The 17,197-nt window shown below is 43.2% G+C and overlaps 1 protein-coding gene across 1 annotated transcript in view; it reads left to right on the top strand.

Annotated features, from left to right (window-relative positions):
- Positions 1–17,197, top strand: part of NOD1 (nucleotide binding oligomerization domain containing 1) — a 142,484-nt gene that overhangs the window by 74,395 nt on the left and 50,892 nt on the right. Inside the window, exons 4-5 of the mRNA XM_082259851.1 lie at positions 2,730–4,518; positions 9,519–9,602. Coding sequence (XP_082115977.1) covers positions 2,730–4,518; positions 9,519–9,602 — 1,873 coding nt within the window. The remainder of the gene's footprint in view (positions 1–2,729; positions 4,519–9,518; positions 9,603–17,197) is intronic.

Here is a 17,197-nt window from a genome sequence, read left to right as displayed (position 1 = left end):
TCTGAATTTTTAAAAATCAGCTCTGATTCCTTCCACCAGCCAGGACTACCTGGGCTTGACTTTGGATTCAGCCTCAGCCAGAGTGTTTCTTCCGGAGGCGAAACTGCTGAAGTTGCAGCGTGAGATCCGGCTCCTGTTGTCCAACCGTCGGTCGTCTCTCAGGACTTGCATTTACGCAGTTCCATACCAGACCTCTGCAAAAGGAAAGTCTTGCCAAATGGGACAAGAATCCTCAATCTCTGGACAATCTCATCCTGTTGAGCTGGAGTGCGAGGGGATCCTTGCTTTGGTGGCTCCGTTCCTGGGCGATTCGACAAGGAAAGTCTTTTCTCCCCCTTTACTAGACAGTGGTTACCACGGATGCTAGCCTGTCTGAGTGGGGATGGGTCTTGAGCACGGATTCGGCTCAAGGGGTTTTGACTTGGGAGGAGTCTAGTCTGCCGATCAATATCCTGAAGATTCGGGCGATCAGGCTTTGTCTGTCCCTGTGGATGAATTTTCTGCAGGGGTGACCAGTAAGAATTCGGTTGGACAATGCTATGGCTGTGGCATATATCAAAAATCAAGAGGGCACCAAAATTAGCTGGCATTCTAAGGTGGGCAGAACACTATGTTCCAGCCCTCACTGCTGTGCACATTCCAGGGGTGGAAAATTGGCAGGTGGACTACCTCAGTCAGCAGGCCCTGAGTCCGGGTGAATGGTCTCTTCCCCCGGAAGTGTTTCAGCAACTGTCTCCGGTGGGGGACTCTGGATGTGGACCTGTTGGCCTTTCGTCTCACCCGGAAGGTTCAGAGGTTTGTGACAAGATAAGTAAAAATGTTTAAATTGGGCCCAAAGTATCAATATTTTGTGTGGCCACCATTATTTTTCAACACTGCCTTAACCCTCTTGGGCATGGAGTTCACCAGAGCTTGACAGGTTGCCACTGGAGTCCTCTTCCACTCCTCCATGATGACATCACGGAGCTGGTGGCTGTTAGAGACCTTGAGATCCTCCACCTTCCATTTGAGGATGCCCCACAGAAACTCAATGGAGTTTAGGTCTGGAGACCTGCTTGGCCAGTCCATCACCTTTACCTTTAGCTTCTTTAGCAGGGAAGTGGTCGTCTTGTAGGTGTGTTTGGGGTCGTTATCATGTTGGAATACTGCCCTGCGGCCCAGTTTTCGAAGGGAGGGGATAATGCTCTGCTTCAGTATGTCACAGGACATGTTGGCATTTATGGTTCCTTCAATTAACTGTAGCTCCCCAGTGCCGGCAGCACTCGTGCAGCCCCAGACCATGACACTCCCACCACCATGCTTCACTGTAGGCAAGACACACTTGTCTTTGTACTCCTCACCTGGTTGCCGCCACACACGCTTGACAACATCTGAACCAAATAAGTTTATCTTGGTCTCATCAGACCACAGGACATGGTTCCAGAAATCCATGTCCTTAGTCTGCTTGTCTTCAGCAATCTGTTTGTGGGCTTTCTTGTGCATCATCTTTAGAAGAGGCTTCCTTCTGGGACAACAGCCATGCAGACCAATTTGATGCAGTGTGCGGCATATGGTCTGAGAACTGACGGGCTCTCCCCCCACCCCTTCAACCTCTGCAGCAATCCTGGCAGCACTCATATGTCTAGTTCCCAAAGACAACCTCTGGATATGACGCTGAGCACATGCACTCAACTTCTTTGGGCGGCCATGGTGAGGCCTGTTCTGAGTGGAGGAACCTGTCCCAGTAAACCGCTGTATGGTCTTGGCCACTGTGCTGCAGCTCAGTTTCAGGGTCTTGGCAATCTTCTTATAGCCTAGGCCAGTGATGGCGAACCATGGCACCCCAGATGGTTTGAGACTACATTTTCCATGGTGCTCATGCATTCTGCAGCGTAGTTGAGCATCATGGGAAATGTATTTCCATAACATCTGGGGTGCCAGGGTTCGCCATCACTGGCCTAGGTCATCTTTATGTAGAGCAACAATTATTTTTTTCAGAGAGTTCTTTGCCATGAGGTGCCATGTTGAACTTGCAGTGACCAGTATGAGAGAGTGCAAGCGATAACACCTAATTTAACACACCTGCTTCCGATTCACACCTGAGACCTTGTAATACTAACGAGTCACATGACATCGGGGAGGGAAAATGGCTAATTGGGCCCAATTTGGACATGTTCACTTAGGGGTGTACTCACTTTTGTTGCCAGTGGTTTAGACATTAATGGCTGCGTGTTGAGTTATTTTGAGGGGACAGCACATTTGTGAGATACTGTGTGTGTGTATATATATATACATACATACATATATATATATATATACATATATATATATATACATACATAAATATGTTTTGATCTTTCAGCAATCTTAGCTGATATACCCCCTTCCAGACTATTCAAAGTAGAATCTGCTGTCAGTCGAGCATCTAATCTGCCTAGGGGATCAGATGGACTGGAAGGGAGGACATTTATTTAATGTGATGTAACAGGACATGTGACTTGCTGTTTTGTAGCTCTTCCCCCTCTCGAGCTGTTTTATGATGAAAATAGGGACAGAGATCACATGACCAAGGGAAAAAAAAAGTACAGAGTACATTATTGTTAAAGCCCTGTGTTTATACACATGTGGCTGTTTGCATGCCCTAACTATCTTTGCAGGGGCAGAGAGTACTAATATCACTTTAATAATATCAGTTGTAGCAACTATAATACAGCACTTGTTTTAATCATCACTTTTGGTTGTTTTTTCAGTATCTCTGTACAGCAGAAAACTCAAACAGGAATTGTGCTGTGATTCAAAGTTCATAAAGTCTTACACTCAGAAAGAAGAAATGATGCTTCAGGAAACCTATGTTGATGGAGTCATGGAACTAATAAATGACAAGAATGAAACTATGGGCCGTGCAGGAGGTTTAAATTCATTGTTTGATAAAACCGGGGTGATCAATGAGCTTGGTGAAACTATTTTCATCTTTGGCGATGCTGGTATGGGAAAGACTCTTTTGATCCAGAAAATGCAAAACATGTGGGCTAAAGGACAATCCTTTTGCAATATAAAATTCTTTTTTAGGTTTCGATGCCGGACATTTATCTTTTTTACATCCAGCACTGAGCTGTGTTTGAAGGACCTGATCTTCAGATATTGTTGCAGGCCGGACAATGATCCCGAAGAAGTGTTTCGATATATTTGTAAGTTTCCAGAGACTGTATTGTTCACATTTGATGGCTTTGATGAGATTCATTCAAGTTTTGACATAAACAGTGTCCCTGAAGTTTCATCACCTATTGATGCTACCCACCCTGCTGCATTACTCTTGCACTTACTAAGCGGCAAGTTGTTAAAAGGCTCAAAGAAAGTCCTAACAGCAAGGACTGGATGTCAGATATCTTCAAACTTTATCCGTAAGAAAATCATGCTGCGGGGCTTTTCTACTGATAACCTGGTTGAGTACACTGGCTTGTTTTTCAAAGAGGCCAGTGTTCGTCAGTGTGTGTTAAACCATTTGCAGGCCAACCACAATTTCAGCAGCTTATGTTCAATCCCTTTATTTTGCTGGATAATATTTAAGTCTTATCAACACTTTCATTCCATGAATGAGGATCATGAGTTTTCAGGCAGTTCAGTGACACTTACGGACATCTTTCTACTCATAATTGAAGTTTATTTGAATGTATCAACTAAAGGAAAAACAGCAAGCCGACTTGAAGCCTTTACAGGTGGTAAGGACACTTTGTTGTCTATTGGACGGCTTGCCTACAGTGGAATGGAAAATTCAGTCTTTGTTTTTGACCAAGATTATGTTACATCACATCGCATTATTGAGAAGGATCTTCAGTTGGGCTTCCTCAGGCCTGTAGAACACTATAGTGGATGTGGTGACAGTGCTTCATTTGAATTTTTTCATATGACACTGCAGTCCTTTTTTACAGCGTTATGTCTTGTCATTGATGATCAAAGTAGTACTACAGATATTCTAAAATATTTCCATTATTGTAAACACCTAAAAATTGAGGAAGACAGTCCTTCCCTTCTTTCCTGTATTTGTGCAAGTAAAGAAAAACAGAGTGATCCTTTTACAAATAAGGACCACTTTCAATTTGTTAATCTTTTTCTTTGCGGACTGCTTTCAAAACCAAAACAAAACCTTCTAAAGTGTTTAGTACCAGCATCAGTCTTAAAGAAGAAAAGAAACACTCTAAAACAACACCTCTTCAAAAGCATCAAATCTCACCTGAAAAAACTGCCCAGAGCACCATTTTTGGAGTTCAATCGGGTTCATGCACTGCCTCACTTCATCTGGATGGTGAGATGCATAAGTGAGACACAGAATGAGAAGGTGGGAAAGCTGGCAGCCAAAGGAATATGTGCAGATTACATAAAACTCAGTTTTTGTGATGCATCCTCATCGGATTGTGGAGCAATCTCCTTTGTGTTGAACTATTACAAGAAACAAATTGCTTTGGAGCTGGATAATAACAATATAAATGATTATGGAGTCAAAGAGCTTACCCCATGCTTCAGTAAACTTCTAGTTATCAGGTAAGAAATTTACTCTATTAATAAAGTTATGTCAGCAGCTTTTGGGATAAACTATTTAACAATAGTTCAACATAGTAGCACTATGCCGTTAACTCATACCAAAAAATGTTAACAAATATAAAGAAGTTATGATATACAACATGACTATCAGTGAATTAAAAAGTGTAATAAAACATGTATCAAAACATCAGGGACTCCGGTTTCTGGTTTCCTCCTACACTCCAAAGACATGCTGGTAAGTTCATTGGCTCCTGTTTAAAGCGCTATATAAGTACTCGTAATAAATAAAGCGCTATATAAGTACCCGTAATAAATAAAATCAAAATCAATAACAGTCCATTTATCTTGTGGAAACACATGCTAGCATTCGGCTGTGAATTTTAGTGTTCCAACACCACAATTACACACCACCTCTTTACCAGATTGTATTACCCTCTAATGATGAGGTCATTAGAGCACAAGACAATCCTACGGGGAGATGCCATACACTCCACCGCAATCCCATCAACAGGTTACAACAGCAGCTAGCTTGAGCCCTTGGAGTATATCACTAGCACCTACACTGAAAGGAACAGTATGGCCAAACTGTTTTTCCACTTTTTGGTTGAGTGAGTTACTGACAATGTAACCCTGGCCTAGCAGCTACGTCCTGAGAAGTTGGCACATGTTCCAGAAGGCAGACCCAGTGATCTAGGCGGAGTTCAGAAAGTGAAGGAAGATGGATTCATCTGCCTTTAGTTAACATGTCCTCAAACATACGTCCAAAGCGGAGTACAAAGGCTTCTAGTTTCTTCTGAACTCAAGCCTCATTCCCAGATTGGAGCATGTGTTCCAATCCTGCCTTTCCTGGTATGTAATTGTGGTGTTAGAGCATTGAAATTCACATTGTTTCCACAGCGGAATGCTAGCACATGTTTTCCACAGGATAGATGGACTGTTTTTGACATTCTGATGCTTTTATTAATGTTTTAATGCACCTTTCATTCACTCATGCATAATAATACTGTCACATTTTATACACTATATTACCAAAAGTATTGGGACGCCTGCCTTTACGCACATGAACTTTAAAGCGGAGTTCCACCCTGGTTATACATTTTTTTATAAAAATACCCCCAGGACAGTCAGGGCTAGCACATTCCACAATGGCTAGCCTCTGATCTGTCCCGGGTTGCACTTACCTCTCAGGAGAAATACTTACCTTGAAAATGTCTTGTCCAGCGCTGCCATCTCAGGTGTGGGCAGCTTGAAGCCAGCGCGATCCTCTTCCGCGTCCTCTTCCTTCTTCTTTGGTCCCACGATGCACTGCACCGGCCCCGACGTCACTTCCGGGTCCCTCCACAGCTTCTGGGCATGCCCAGAAGCTGTTTAGAAGGGAATGACGCGCGCGCCCCGGAACTGACGTCGGGGCCGGTGCAGGTGCAATGATTCCTGGGAGCGATGACGTTCAGCTCCCAGGAATCATTGCAAAAGCCAAGAAGTGACGAATCGCCGTGGCCGCCGAGGGAGGAAGAAGGAAGTAAGGTGAGTATATTTTCTCTAAAAGGTAAGTAAAAAAAAAAAAAAATTGCGATTATCCATTTGTTTTTCAGGTGACCCGGAGCGAGAAGATGGAGGTAAGTATAAATTTCGGGTGGAACTCCGCTTTAATGTCATCCCAGTCCCAGTCTGTAGGGTTCAAAATTGAGTTGGCCCACCCTTTGCAGCTATAACAGCTTCAACTCTTCTGGGAAGCCTGTCCACAAGGTTTAGGAGTGTGTCTATGGTAATGTTTTGATCATTCATTCTTCCAGAAGCGCATTTTGAGGTCAGTCACTGATGTTAGAGAGAAGGTTTGGCTCGCAGTCTCCACTCTAGTTCATCCCAAAGGTGTTCTATAGGGTTGAGGTGCAGGCCAGTCAAGTTCCTCCATTCCAAACTCACTCATACATGTCTTTATAGACCTTGCTTTGTGCACTGGTCCAAATCATTTGGTGGAGGTGGGATAACAGTGTGGGGTTGTTTTTCAGGGGTTGGACTTGCTTGGCCCCTTAGTTCCACTGAAGGGAACTCTTAAGGCGTCAGCGTACCAAGACATTTTGGACAATTTCATGCTCCCAACATTGTGAGAACGGTTTGGAGCTGGCTCTTCCTGTTCCAACATAATTGTGCACCAGTGGACAAAGCAAGGTCCATAAAGGCATGAATAAGAGTTTGGGGTGGAGGAACTTGACTTGCCTGCACAGAGTCCTGATCTCAACCCGATAGAACAGCTTTGGGATGAATTAGAGGGGGAGACTGTGAGCCAGGCCTTCTTGTCCAACATCTTTTGCCTGACCTTATAAATGTGCTTCTGGAAGAATGGTCAAAAATTCCCAAAGACATGCTCCTAAACCTTGTGGACAGCCTTCTCCGAAGAGTTGAAGCTGTTATAGCTGCAAAGGGTGGGTCAACTCAATATTAAACCCTACAGATTAAGACTGGGATGCCTTTAAAGTTCAAGTGAGTATAAAAGTAGGTGTCCCAATACTTTTGGTAATATAGTGAGTAATCACCTATTTATTTTATCATTTTTTGGTATGGGTTAAGGGATAGCACCATTTTTTTTTTTTTTTTTTTTTTGCACTATTGTTACAGTTGGTGTTTTGTAATCTGACACCATTTAGTGAGCAGCACCCTTTTGTTTGATTTATGTGTAGTTTTCATATTTTACTCAATGAATATTTATACACTAAACTGAGTCTATTTCTTTAAACTATATAACAACAGTGATGGTTGGTAAGCTTTCTTTTTCTTCTCTATATTTCCTTTTTGTATGATTTGTCAAACTCCAGACCATTTTAGAAAGCTGAAGAAGAGAACCACCAGCAAGTATTCCTTCAGCTTCTAGCTATAAACATGAACCTGCTCTGTAAACTGTAGTGTGTGCAGGAAGAAGACGGTGTAGAGCAGTCCCTGTCCACAGTATTGAAATCACCTCTGGCACTCCTTTGTAATTCAGAAGGCAGGCTCTTTGAAATCTGTGACCCAGCAGTGCCTACTCACAGGGCATAGTGAATATGTGGCACAGGATTCAAGGAAATAAGTGTGGGGATCTTCAGAAAGTAGTTTACAAACATTAGAATTGCTCAGAAAAAAAAGGAATTGGCTGGAAATAATTAAAATACAATGTGGAAATGTTTGGAATCAAAGAGATTTAGGCAGAAAAGGCCCAGGGAATTAGATTGTTAAATTTAGGCAGTTCAAGTACTTGAGTTTGACCTGGTATCAGCCTCTTGCCGTCCCTGCACAACAGGGCTGCAATGTAATCGGAAGAAGCAGCACAAATAGGCAAACAGTTCATATGCTGATAAGAAAATAGCAGATTTGACAGAGATGAGCTCCTCAGTGTCCTGCCTCTCCTTTCACTATCCAGTCACAGGCTGGGGCAGGTTGAGGATCACTTAGGCTCAGGGGAAATGGATTCAATGATGCTTGTCATCAGACTCTGGACATGTATTTGCAGACAAAAAGTGCTACAGGGGAAATCTCTGAATTAAAGCAACAAAAGCTGGTTTTGTTATTTTATCCTTATAGAGGAGGTTCACTGCAAATCTTGTAGCTGCTGACTTTTAATAAAAGGAGTTAATCAATGTTGTAAATATGGAGCCAACAATGTGAAAAAAAGCAAACATGCAGCTGGCCTTTTAAGTAAAAAGAACGCTTATAAAATCCACTATCGATCAAAAGTGTAAGGCTCTACAAAACCTCAGTATAATCAACTAATATCATCAAACAATTTTTAAACAAAAATAAGTAAACCTAAATAAATGTCCATATTGTGAAAAAAAAATTATAATAATCTTTTTAATCACATGCCGACCGACGCAAGTACATTTACTGCGGCAGTCAGCCCCATACAGGCAAAGTGACGTAGTACTATGTCGCTCGCCTGTGAGCCTCTAGGGGGCGAGCGTGCACCGCCGGAGGCGCACTCCCGCCCCCGCTCGTTCCCTGACATGTCCGCACGTGTGACCGGTGGACCCGATGTCCGCCGGCCACTCGTGATCTCCCGGTGCAGAGGGAGAAAGGCAGGCGGCTAATGTAAACAAAGCCGCCTGTCATTCTCCCTGATCTAACTACAGAGATCATATGATCCTGCTGTGTAGGATCGTATGTCTCTGTGGTTACATCACTAGTCACACCCCTTTACAGTTAGAAGCCTGCCCCTAGGGACACACTTAACCCCTTGATCACTAATAAAGTTAACCCCTTCCCTGCCAGTGTCATTTTTACAGTAACCGTGCATATGTATAGCACTGATTACTGTAGTAATGTCACTGGTACCCCCAAAAGTGTCAAAAATGTCAGTCAAGGGTCCGATCTGTCTGCCGCAATGTCGCAGTCCCGCAAAAAAAATCGCAGATCGCCGCCATTACTTGTTAAAAAAAAAAAAAACAATAACAATGACAAAAATCTTTCCCTTAGTTAGTAAACGCAATAACTTTTGCACGAAAATTCCAGAAGACTGCAGGGAGAAGGAGGGGAAGAGTAAGTGGGGTGGGTACCTGTCCAAGCTAGGTACTTGCTCCATACTCGCCCTCAAAAAAAGTTACATGCCAAATGTGGCAGGTAGGGGAGGAGGACTTAAAAGTGGAAATAAAGGCCTTTGGTTATGTTTAACCTACAGGTGAGCCTATAATAAGGCTTACCTTTTAGGTACTGTAAATGTCTCCTAAATGTGCACTGTTTAGGGGATATTTACTTGTGAAGCCACTGGCTCATGTGCTCTGGTATGGGTATGCCGTTCCTTCAGAACCCTGTGCTGTAAACAGTGATACCTGCTCGCATACGCAGAAGTGATGTCATCGCGGCTCGTCCATTCAAAGGATGTATTTGAGGGAAAACTATGTCTTCTTTAAAACTGTAAATGTTAAATATATATTTCTGCATACTGTACTCTTATTTATACAGTTTTCAAAAACATGATGAGGTTTGAAGTACATGTACCTATAATTAGTGCTCTGTTGTTTCTGTCACAGGCTCAGTGTCAATCAGATTGGAGATGAGGGTGTAAAAGTATTAGCTGAAGAATTAACCAAGTATAAGATCATTCGATTTCTTGGGTAAGGATGTTGTTGTTAATAATTTATGACGCCAAGATACTGTGCAGTTATAAAGAATTTGGGAAAACCACAATGGAACATTCAAAGATTAGGACACAACCCATGATTTAATCATACTTACACAACTTTAAAGAAGTCTTTAATTTTTACAATTATTACTTGCAATGCAATGCAAGGTTCATTTTTCCATTGTCTATATCTATTTAACACATTTTGCAGTGTGTTGTTTAATTTTGCAAAGATTTTGCACTGAACTGAAAAAAACATATTGTGTGCACATAAGGCACTGGTTCTAAACCAAATACTCCAGTGGGAATTTTTGCTACTTATAGCAAATGCAAATAAAGAAAATAGGAATTCCAATAATTTATAAAAGAGATTTTAATTAGTATTTCTCTTACGTCCTCTCACAGACGCAGCTCTCTATAGTTTCTTTACCAATGGGTAATGCGCCATCTACAGGAGTAGACTAGCCAGTGAAACTTTTTAGAAACTTTTCACCGGACACATCTATAGGGGCTGTCCCTCATGACATTACCCCAGACACACCGTGCTCACTATACAGTTTCTTGCTGCCTAGTTTAGGAGTAGGACCTAGGTTCCCTGCTGGGACTCCGGTCTGAGTTTTTATTTTCTTTTGAAAATGTTTTTCTCTTTACTCACTATCGCTAGCTAGTGTCAGGGGGATCCTCCTTGTGAACTACAAGTGACAGCCGGGCTGGGGTTTTGCACTGGATAATCTAGATCCTTATGGTCTCCCAGCCTGGCCAACGAGCTTGAGCATGTTGTGGTCCGCCAAGGCCTCGCCACGACAGAGCCCCAACGGATGGGGACGAGCCTGCGTGCGTCTGTCAGAGGACTCAGAGAAAATAATTTTACGGTAAGTTCTTACAAAAATTCTATTTTTTGTTAAACCTAATTGGAAAAAACATTTTACATAATTAATGGACTAGAAATGCTTGCAATTCGGCGGCCCATTCTAAGGGTGCAGTGGAAAGCATGCCTGGTGCAGAATCTTGGCAAGATTTAATTCAGCTAATGCCATTGATATTCTGACTTGCACAGCAGGGGCTCCTCTATGGTTTCTCCTGTGATCTGTAGAGTGCTGGTTCCAGGCCACCTGGTTGTGGCATGTTCAAACGATTTTCTGTCTGTGTTCTTGTGAGTAGTTTTTATATCTTTTTCATACAATAAATTTATCTAGGATAATGCTCTAGGCATCTTCTCTTAGCATTTGTAAACAGTGCTGATTCCTGTGTTCCTTGCACTAGCTTGTTGACGCCCAGAGAGAATTACACCCTTCCTCTAAGGGTTACACATGCTATTTACATCTTCACTCCCAGTCACCCACAAATCAATCGTGTTTTTTTTTTTTCCCACTGTCAATTTCTTCACTAATACCATCAGTCACTATTCTCATGGTCCCTGGTACTGATCATGACCTCATTCTGGCATCTTGCAGATCTTTACACTACACACGCCTGAAACGTTCTCTTGGAATTTCAATAATTTTCTTCTTTTTTTTCTCTTATAACTTAAAAGACCTTTAAACTATATCTACTACATCGAATGTAATGAAAGCTCCATACAAATCTTACACCACCCTCTGGGAAGCCTACAAATCTGATTTCCTTACCCATATTATCCAACATGCCTCTCAACGCAAAAAGGAATGGACAGCACATGTTCAGTGTCTTCAAGCAGAACTCAACAAGGCCCCAAAGCTTTTTGAATGCTGCCCTATGACCCCTTATATGTAAGGGTATGTAGCAGTGTATGGCGAGTTATTTCAAAGTTACCATGTAGTCTTACCCCTTTAGTGTATTTCCATTTCTGTTGCATAGTGCAGAGTCTGTAGCACTCCTCTGACTGTGTCTGTCTGCCCCATATCAGCAGTATATATCCATTAAAGTATGCTTTAAGCAATGTGGCATTTTGCACAGTAGAGTAGGGACTGGTTGGAGAGGAATCACCTTGATGCAATCAACCATCTTAAACATGTATTGCAATATATGCAACCAAGAATCCCTGTTTCTTTTTTTTGTTTCAATAATTTTATTGAAGTTAAAATGATTGTAAGGGGTACATTTTTTTCTTAAAATAATAAAGAAGTTATATTTACCTGCTCTGTGCAATGGTTTTGCACAGAGCAGCCTTGAACCTCCTCCTCTGGGGTCCCCTGCTGGCGCTGTCAGCTCCTCCTCCCTTCTTAGCATCCTAATAGCAAGTCACTTTCTGTGGGGACACTCATCTGAGTCATGTGAAGGGAGACCTAGAGAGCAGTGCCGCTGCTGTCGGGCACACGCTGGATCAAGATTGGACTAAGTTAAGTATTTTGGGAGGTCAGACCATAGAAGTTTTTTTTTTTACCTCAATCCAGAAAAAGCATTAAGGTAAAAAACTTTTAGCCTTTACAGCCAATTTTGAAAACGTGTAAGAAAAACTTAGGAACAGTATCCTATTGGCTGTATCCAAAAAGGCGTAATAAGTACAGTGGAGCTTAACAGAATAATTAGAAAGAAGTGAAGTAACCACTGTGATCAGTTTGGTGCACCCCCTCTGCCCCCATCCCCTGCTTTTTAAAGGCTAGTATTTTCAATCTTTGGGTGGTGTAACTGTATCCAGGGCTTTCAAATACATAGAAATTTATTTTGTGTTTATTCCAGGAGATTAGACAAAAAAGCTAGTTAACCATTATATTATCAGTCTCTTGTTTGAGCTCCAGAAGCTGTATGAGCAACTATTTCCATTTTTAGCCAAAGTTAGTTGCATATCAAGGAAACTATGATGGGCTGGTTTATGGTATAGTCAATAGTGTCATGCAGGAGAACCTGCCAATGGTCCTTTGGGATGTCCAATGTGAAATAGTTACCTAAGCAGACAAAAGGCCTTTGTCCAAAAAAACACTGCCAATGGGCAGGTCCGCCAATTATGCAACTTGTCTCAAGCTGCACAACAACAATGAAAACATCTGTCAGAATAGCCAGAATGAGATATTCAAAAAGGAACCATATCCCATCACTTTATATGCCACCTCAGTATTAGGGGTCTTACAGCATGAAGAGCCTTTTTTATCTTTTTGTATTTGCACATAGGTGCATGCAGGCAGCCTATATAAGTAAATGGATATGCATCTGTTGTACAGACTCACCTGAACAGCTGTGTTTGACAGGTACAAAGGGGTTTGCGCATGGCCTCTGACACAGAGCCTGCACACAAGTGCACATTTATACAAAAGATAAACAAATGGCTCTTTAAGCTGTACAGGGCTCTCCATCTGAGTGAATGAGATTCCCCTATTCACAGTAGGAGATCACTTTGCTAAGTTCTCTCAGATATCAGTATAATTCTGGGGGTGGGGATTTCTCATTTTCCTTTAAAGTATGACCAGAAAATAATGAAAAGGGTATGCCAAAAAGATGGTATCCCCAACGATAACCCACTGAAGTCCACCAAGAAAAAACTTTTGGGTCAGAGTAGCCTGGCTGAAACAGGAGTTGTGATTTAGGAAGCAGAAGTAGAATATCGGGAGATATCAAGCCTCCAGAATACTTCAATTGATTCCCAAGTTTTAAATAATGCTTCAGTAACAGTCTTAAATCTCCAAGCCTGGGGGATAGAATAAGCCAGGGTAATGCAGAAAAATCAGTAGGATGGCTGCTCGGGACTTCCAAAGAGGAGCCATTACCATCCCGTGAAGGGCTACAAGCTTGGAGGCGCGATAATGCACAGTGCTCGGTAGGCCCATGCCTTCCTCCATTTTATGCCTATATAAGGTGTTCCGAGATATTCTTTGTCTTGTAGAGTTCCACATGAAGGCAATATTACTATTTTAAAAGGACCCAAGATGCAAAGGAAGGAATAGCCTAAAGAAGTGTTTGGGGAGTAGAATTGCCTTCACAGCAAACACTCTACCAAAACATGAAAGAGACTATAGTGACGATGTTCTCCGCAAAGATTTTAAAGAATGAAATTGAGGTAATTAGTCGAATATGCCACATCATAAGATGGTGCAGTTCTAATTCTCAGATACCAGAAGGAGGCAGGTGGGAGACCAACCAAAAGAAAAATTGCTTTGAAGAAGCTCTGTTGAGGATTTAGATAGGGTTACATCTAAGCCTGAGAAGTTAATTCAGTTGACAATGTGACCTGAGATGGAAGAAAACGCATTCAAGGTCTGTTGCAGGTAAAGCTGGCCATAGAAGGATAGCATTTTGAACGAAAATTCATAGGAAAAGTCTTAGGAAAATTTTTACGAATGTTCTCAGAACATTTTGAATATTGTGTGTAATATTTCGCTTCCTTTTTAACATTTGATTTTGAAATGAATGGACTTTACCAAACAAAAAACACATTTTTCCACAAAATAAAACCCCAGAAACTTTCAATTCTGCTCCCTCAAATTTTCTTGTTACTACAGTCAAAAACAAATGTTGATTTGACCCACTATTGATTCCAACAACGAACACACTTTCTTAAAATATTCTTCCAATATGTAAGCATGTATAGCAGTGTATTTAAAGTTAATTCAGATTTTTTTTTGCGTTATCATGTGGTCACACCCATTTAGCACGTGATGTTTTATACAATATGTGAGCTTTTCAGATTTGAGCACAGATCTATAAATGCAGATATAATGGGCCTACAAATCTCAAGCATATTTCTCTGTCGCTCATTGACAGACGTAGTCCTCTTTGATTCACATCAGTTGGGTTATGCTGCCCTCTACAGGAGTAGGACTATACAGAAAGAAAAACGTTCTGGCTCCACCCTGGGGGCAGTCCCAGAGGGTATATCCTCTTCCTGTCTGCTACAGGAAATCAGTTTTTTTCTGTCTAGTCAGGAGTAAGGACCTAAGTTCCTTGCTGGGATCTTTGGTCCTGGCAAGATTTTTTAGAAAAATTTTTTTTTTTTTTTTTTAGGTAGCTTTTTCTCCAGTGTTCCTGTGAGATCTTCAAGCAAATAACGCCGGATCTGGGCGACGGGCTGGTTGTTGAGATCCAGTGGTCACCCCAGCCGGCCTACGAGCGCGCGCAGACCATAGCTCCGCGCTGGGTCGGCCGCGACACATTCAAGTAAGTATGCGGGACCGGGCGACGGGCTGGATGTTGAGATCCAGTGGTCATCCCGGTTCAGCCTACGAGCGCGCGCAGACCATAGCTCCGCGCTGGGTCGGCCGCGACATAGTCCCATTGGACGGAGACTGACCTTGCGAGTTAAACGTCTCGCTTGGACGCCAGGAACCAGAGAGTCAAGGCGTCCGTATTGGTCGACAGCCCCCCATCTCGGTGGAGAGGGTACTGTGAAGAGAGGGTGCCCGTCAGTTCCGGTATGGTGAGTAAATGTTCCCCCTTCCCCCCTGAGGGGTTTTTGGGATACGGGCCCCTCTGTGTATGGTCGGATCTTTTCTGACATTAAAGTTCCCCCTTGTAGCCTATAACATGTTCACATATCCCCTGTGTTAGTGTGATCTGGTTTGGGAGCTGATACTCCAGCAGGCTTGGTTTGGGAGCTAACACTCTAGCAACCTTGGTTTAGGAGCTAACACTCTAAACTACCTTGGCATTCCAGCAGGCTTGGTTTGGGAGCTGACACTTCAGCAGGAGCTGATACTTCAGCAAGCCTTGTTTTCTCTAGCAAAGGAGACCGGGCTCGATTTACTAGAACATACACATAGGAGGTATAGCCTACCTTAGACTGTAGTTAATCGCCAGACTCCCGCAGGCCGACAGGCCGCCATCAGCTGTTTTCTGAGGCTGCTGTACTGGAGGAGCCACGCTAGATTGGCAGTCCGCCGCCATTTTGTTGTAGACCGCACGTCTGCATTGTCTACACAAGCCGCCCGCAGGTCATGCAGGCCGCCATTTTTTTGTAGCCTATTGTCTCCTGCATGGGGGCGGCCATGTTTGATGTGCCCAGCAAACCTCGAGGAGCAGCTGGGAATGCCGGAAGGCGTGCACAGGGGGCGGAGCCACTCCCTTTCACCCGGGAAGCTAATACAGGACTTCCCAGTCTGCATAGGACAACGCTGACAGCAGTTTTAATAAGAAACTTCTCTGCATCTGGTGGTGAGCCCTTGGGGTCTCTCTCTCTCTGTGGGGGTCCAAAGCAGGTACGCTGAGGGGCGCTATTACGCTGGTGGATTACAGATTAAAGGGTATTTTTTATTTAAAAAAAAAAAAGGTATTTTTTACTTTAAAAATCTTTTTTTTTTTTTTTTTTTTTTTTTTTATCTTTTTCACTGGCAAAGTGTCCTGGATTAACATGGACCCTGCCACACATGTATCTCCACCTGATCCCCTCGAGGTGGCTGCAGGACCCTCCAGTTCCCCACTTACTATTGAGTCACTGTCAGCAGTTTCGGAGTCTTTTGTATCCCGGGTGGAAGTGGCTTGTCAGGGACAGGGCGCAAGGAAGCGACCCCGCCTACCCCCATTTCATCTGAAACTTCAGATTCAGAGTCTGAGCCTATTCCTGCAGTTGCAGGTACCTCATCTGGGGTTTGTGACTCGGGTACTGTCTCTTCAGACAGTGAGGAGGATGTTTCGGCATCTACCATAGCCCGAGAGGAAGCGTTAGTAACGCACTAATTGTATCTGTTCGGAGGTTACACCATCAGAAGTAGCTGATACTGTGATCCCATTTGGTACTAATAAACGCACCAAAATGGCGAAAGTATTTCCCTTACCCGAGTGTTTCGGTAATGTAATTAAGGAAGAATGGGGTCATCCAAGACGAGCCCCTACTATTTCCTAACGCATTAATAGGCGTTATCCGTTCGAGGAATCACTCCTCAAGAAATGGATAGTACCATCTGTGGTGGATTTTCCAAATCTCCAGATTGAACAAAGCTACGGTTATCCTATTGGAGGATGCTCCGTCCTTAAAAAGATGATCGTAAGGTGGAAGCTGTGTCTCGCGCCATCTTTTCCCTAATTGGGTCAGCTTTCAGACCAGTAATTGCTATTGGTCTGGAATGGACCAAGTGGTTACGCCGGGGCTTAGAGGGGAGAGATATCCCCCAGGCGGTATCAGATCTGTTGGAACAGATGATACAAGGGTTACAGTTTGTCTGTGACGTTGCACTAGATGCCACTCCACTATTGGGGCGAGCATCAGTTTTCAGCAGTGGTCCTCAGGCGTACACTGTGACTAAAATGTTGGTCGGCAGACCAAGGGTCCAAGAAAGCTTTGGTTAATCTCCCTTTTCAGGGTGTGCGCCTATTTGGGGCCAATGTAGATGAGATTATTAAGGATCTCACTAGAGGCAAAGTACTAAGGGTAAAGGACCCCGTCAGAGACGGGGGCCTTCTTTTTCCGCTCATAAAGAGTTTTTTTTCGCCCCACGGGCGAAAAAGCAAAGCCCTCCAAAACTCCTTCGGGAGGTTTTAAGGGGCGTTGGTCGGGCAAGCAAAAGCCCAGCTCTTCCAGACCTGAAGATAAGACTACTAAAGCCTGAAGGTGCGCCCCCACCCATAGCTGGGGTGGGGGGATGTCTTCGCCGGTTTCCGGATCCATGGCTTTCAAGAATCCCGGACAAATGGGTTCGCGAAGTCATAAGGTCAGGTTACAAGATCAAGTTTCGATCTCTTCCA

The sequence above is a fragment of the Pelophylax lessonae genome (assembly GCF_965119305.1).
Source record: "Pelophylax lessonae genome assembly, chromosome: 5".
Taxonomy (NCBI): Eukaryota; Metazoa; Chordata; class Amphibia; order Anura; family Ranidae; genus Pelophylax; species Pelophylax lessonae.
The sequence above is the reverse complement of the archived record's forward strand: the minus strand, read 5'-3'. Positions and strand labels throughout refer to the sequence as shown.